Source organism: Opisthorchis viverrini (genome assembly GCF_000715545.1).
Source record: "Opisthorchis viverrini unplaced genomic scaffold opera_v5_10, whole genome shotgun sequence".
Classification (NCBI taxonomy): domain Eukaryota; kingdom Metazoa; phylum Platyhelminthes; class Trematoda; order Opisthorchiida; family Opisthorchiidae; genus Opisthorchis; species Opisthorchis viverrini.
The window spans coordinates 2,858,568-2,859,877 of NW_008751666.1; the positions used below are offsets into that span (position 1 = coordinate 2,858,568).

At 48.4% G+C, this 1,310-nt stretch overlaps 1 protein-coding gene across 1 annotated transcript in view; it reads left to right on the forward strand.

Annotated features, from left to right (window-relative positions):
• Positions 1-640: 640 nt before the first annotated feature.
• T265_00996 (hypothetical protein) overlaps positions 641-1,310 on the forward strand; it is a gene marked incomplete at both ends in the record, with an annotated part of 10,361 nt that continues 9,691 nt past the window's right edge. The window contains one exon of the mRNA XM_009164911.1: positions 641-1,013. Within this exon, the coding sequence (XP_009163175.1) occupies positions 746-1,013 (268 nt within the window). The remainder of the gene's footprint in view (positions 1,014-1,310) is intronic.

Sequence of the window (1,310 nt, forward strand, 5' to 3'; positions counted from 1 at the left end):
TGTCTCTTATTTGACTACCCACTGGCTCTACATCACTCGAAAGTGGGCCGTTCATGCACAACGTGGGTTGGTGCATTTTGGAAATGTGACCAACAGTTGCCTGGAGAACGCTAACGGGCGTTTGAAAAGGCGCGTGCATCACTCAGATTGCCTGGAGCATGCCGTTCTGAAGGTCGCTCATCACAGCGAATGGCTAATGCGGGAATATGAAATGCACACCACTTATTGTTGTGACCGTCGAGAAATTCGGGAGGGAGACATCTACGTTCTACGTGTGGTTTCCCGGTTTACGACATACGCCGTTAATCAGGTTCTCAGGCGTGCATTGGAATATGCACGCCAAATCTGTTATACAAGCAGACAGATCGCTTCAAGGTGAGAAGCCCGTTGTTAGTAACAGTCAGTTTGTGGTACAAACCCCCAAATGTTCTCACACAGTAAACACCTCGGCCGGAACCTGCACGTGCATATTTTACCAATCAATGTGGCTGCCTTGTGTACACCTATTTTCAGGATTCAGAGGCCACTCGTTCCCATGCGGTAAGTTGATTGATCGGACATGCAGTGTCTAGGTCAATTTCCAATCCATCAGAGGTGGCTTGCCGAATATAACTTACCGGAGGAAGGAGTGCCTTTATCTCTGGTTCCAAAGCCAGATCCATCAACAATAGAGCATTTGCACAAGCAACTTGATCGGTTGGTTGACTAACTGAAGCTGCTGTATCCGCGTAAGGCTGCCGTGTGCATGAAGCGTCTGATTGTACAAAGCGAGCTGATGTTGCGTCAAAATTCAACTAGTGCACAGGACAACAAGCCTCTGGTGTTAGATGGCAACCGCAAACAACCACGGTGGCGTTTGACGTCAAACGACGCTGTTCCCTGTGGTCTGTCTCGCCAACCAACTGACCCTGCTGATTGGTGGTTTCAACGTGATCGACTTCCATATCACCGTTATTGCTGCGGCAAACAACCCTGCCCGCTGTGTGGAGAAAATCTTCAGGCGCGTCCACCAAGTGAGTGCACATGTATAAATTAAGCTATTCCCATTAATTGCCGATCAGTCTACCTACCGTTCAGCTAAAAGAGCTTGCTTTGATGTTGATCTTGATCGGTCCATGGAGGACAAGCCGAGTGTGCCCCGTAGGACAGTCGCAATCAAACTTTTTTGTCCAATTTCGGGGTTGATGGAGACCGGTAATTTGAGGCCTAATTTTTTAGCATACGCTTTGCAGACCTCGCTTTCGAATCCCGTGATGACGAGGAATTCGTGTGATTGTAACTCGAAGGCCTCAAATGCCGATTCAATGAAC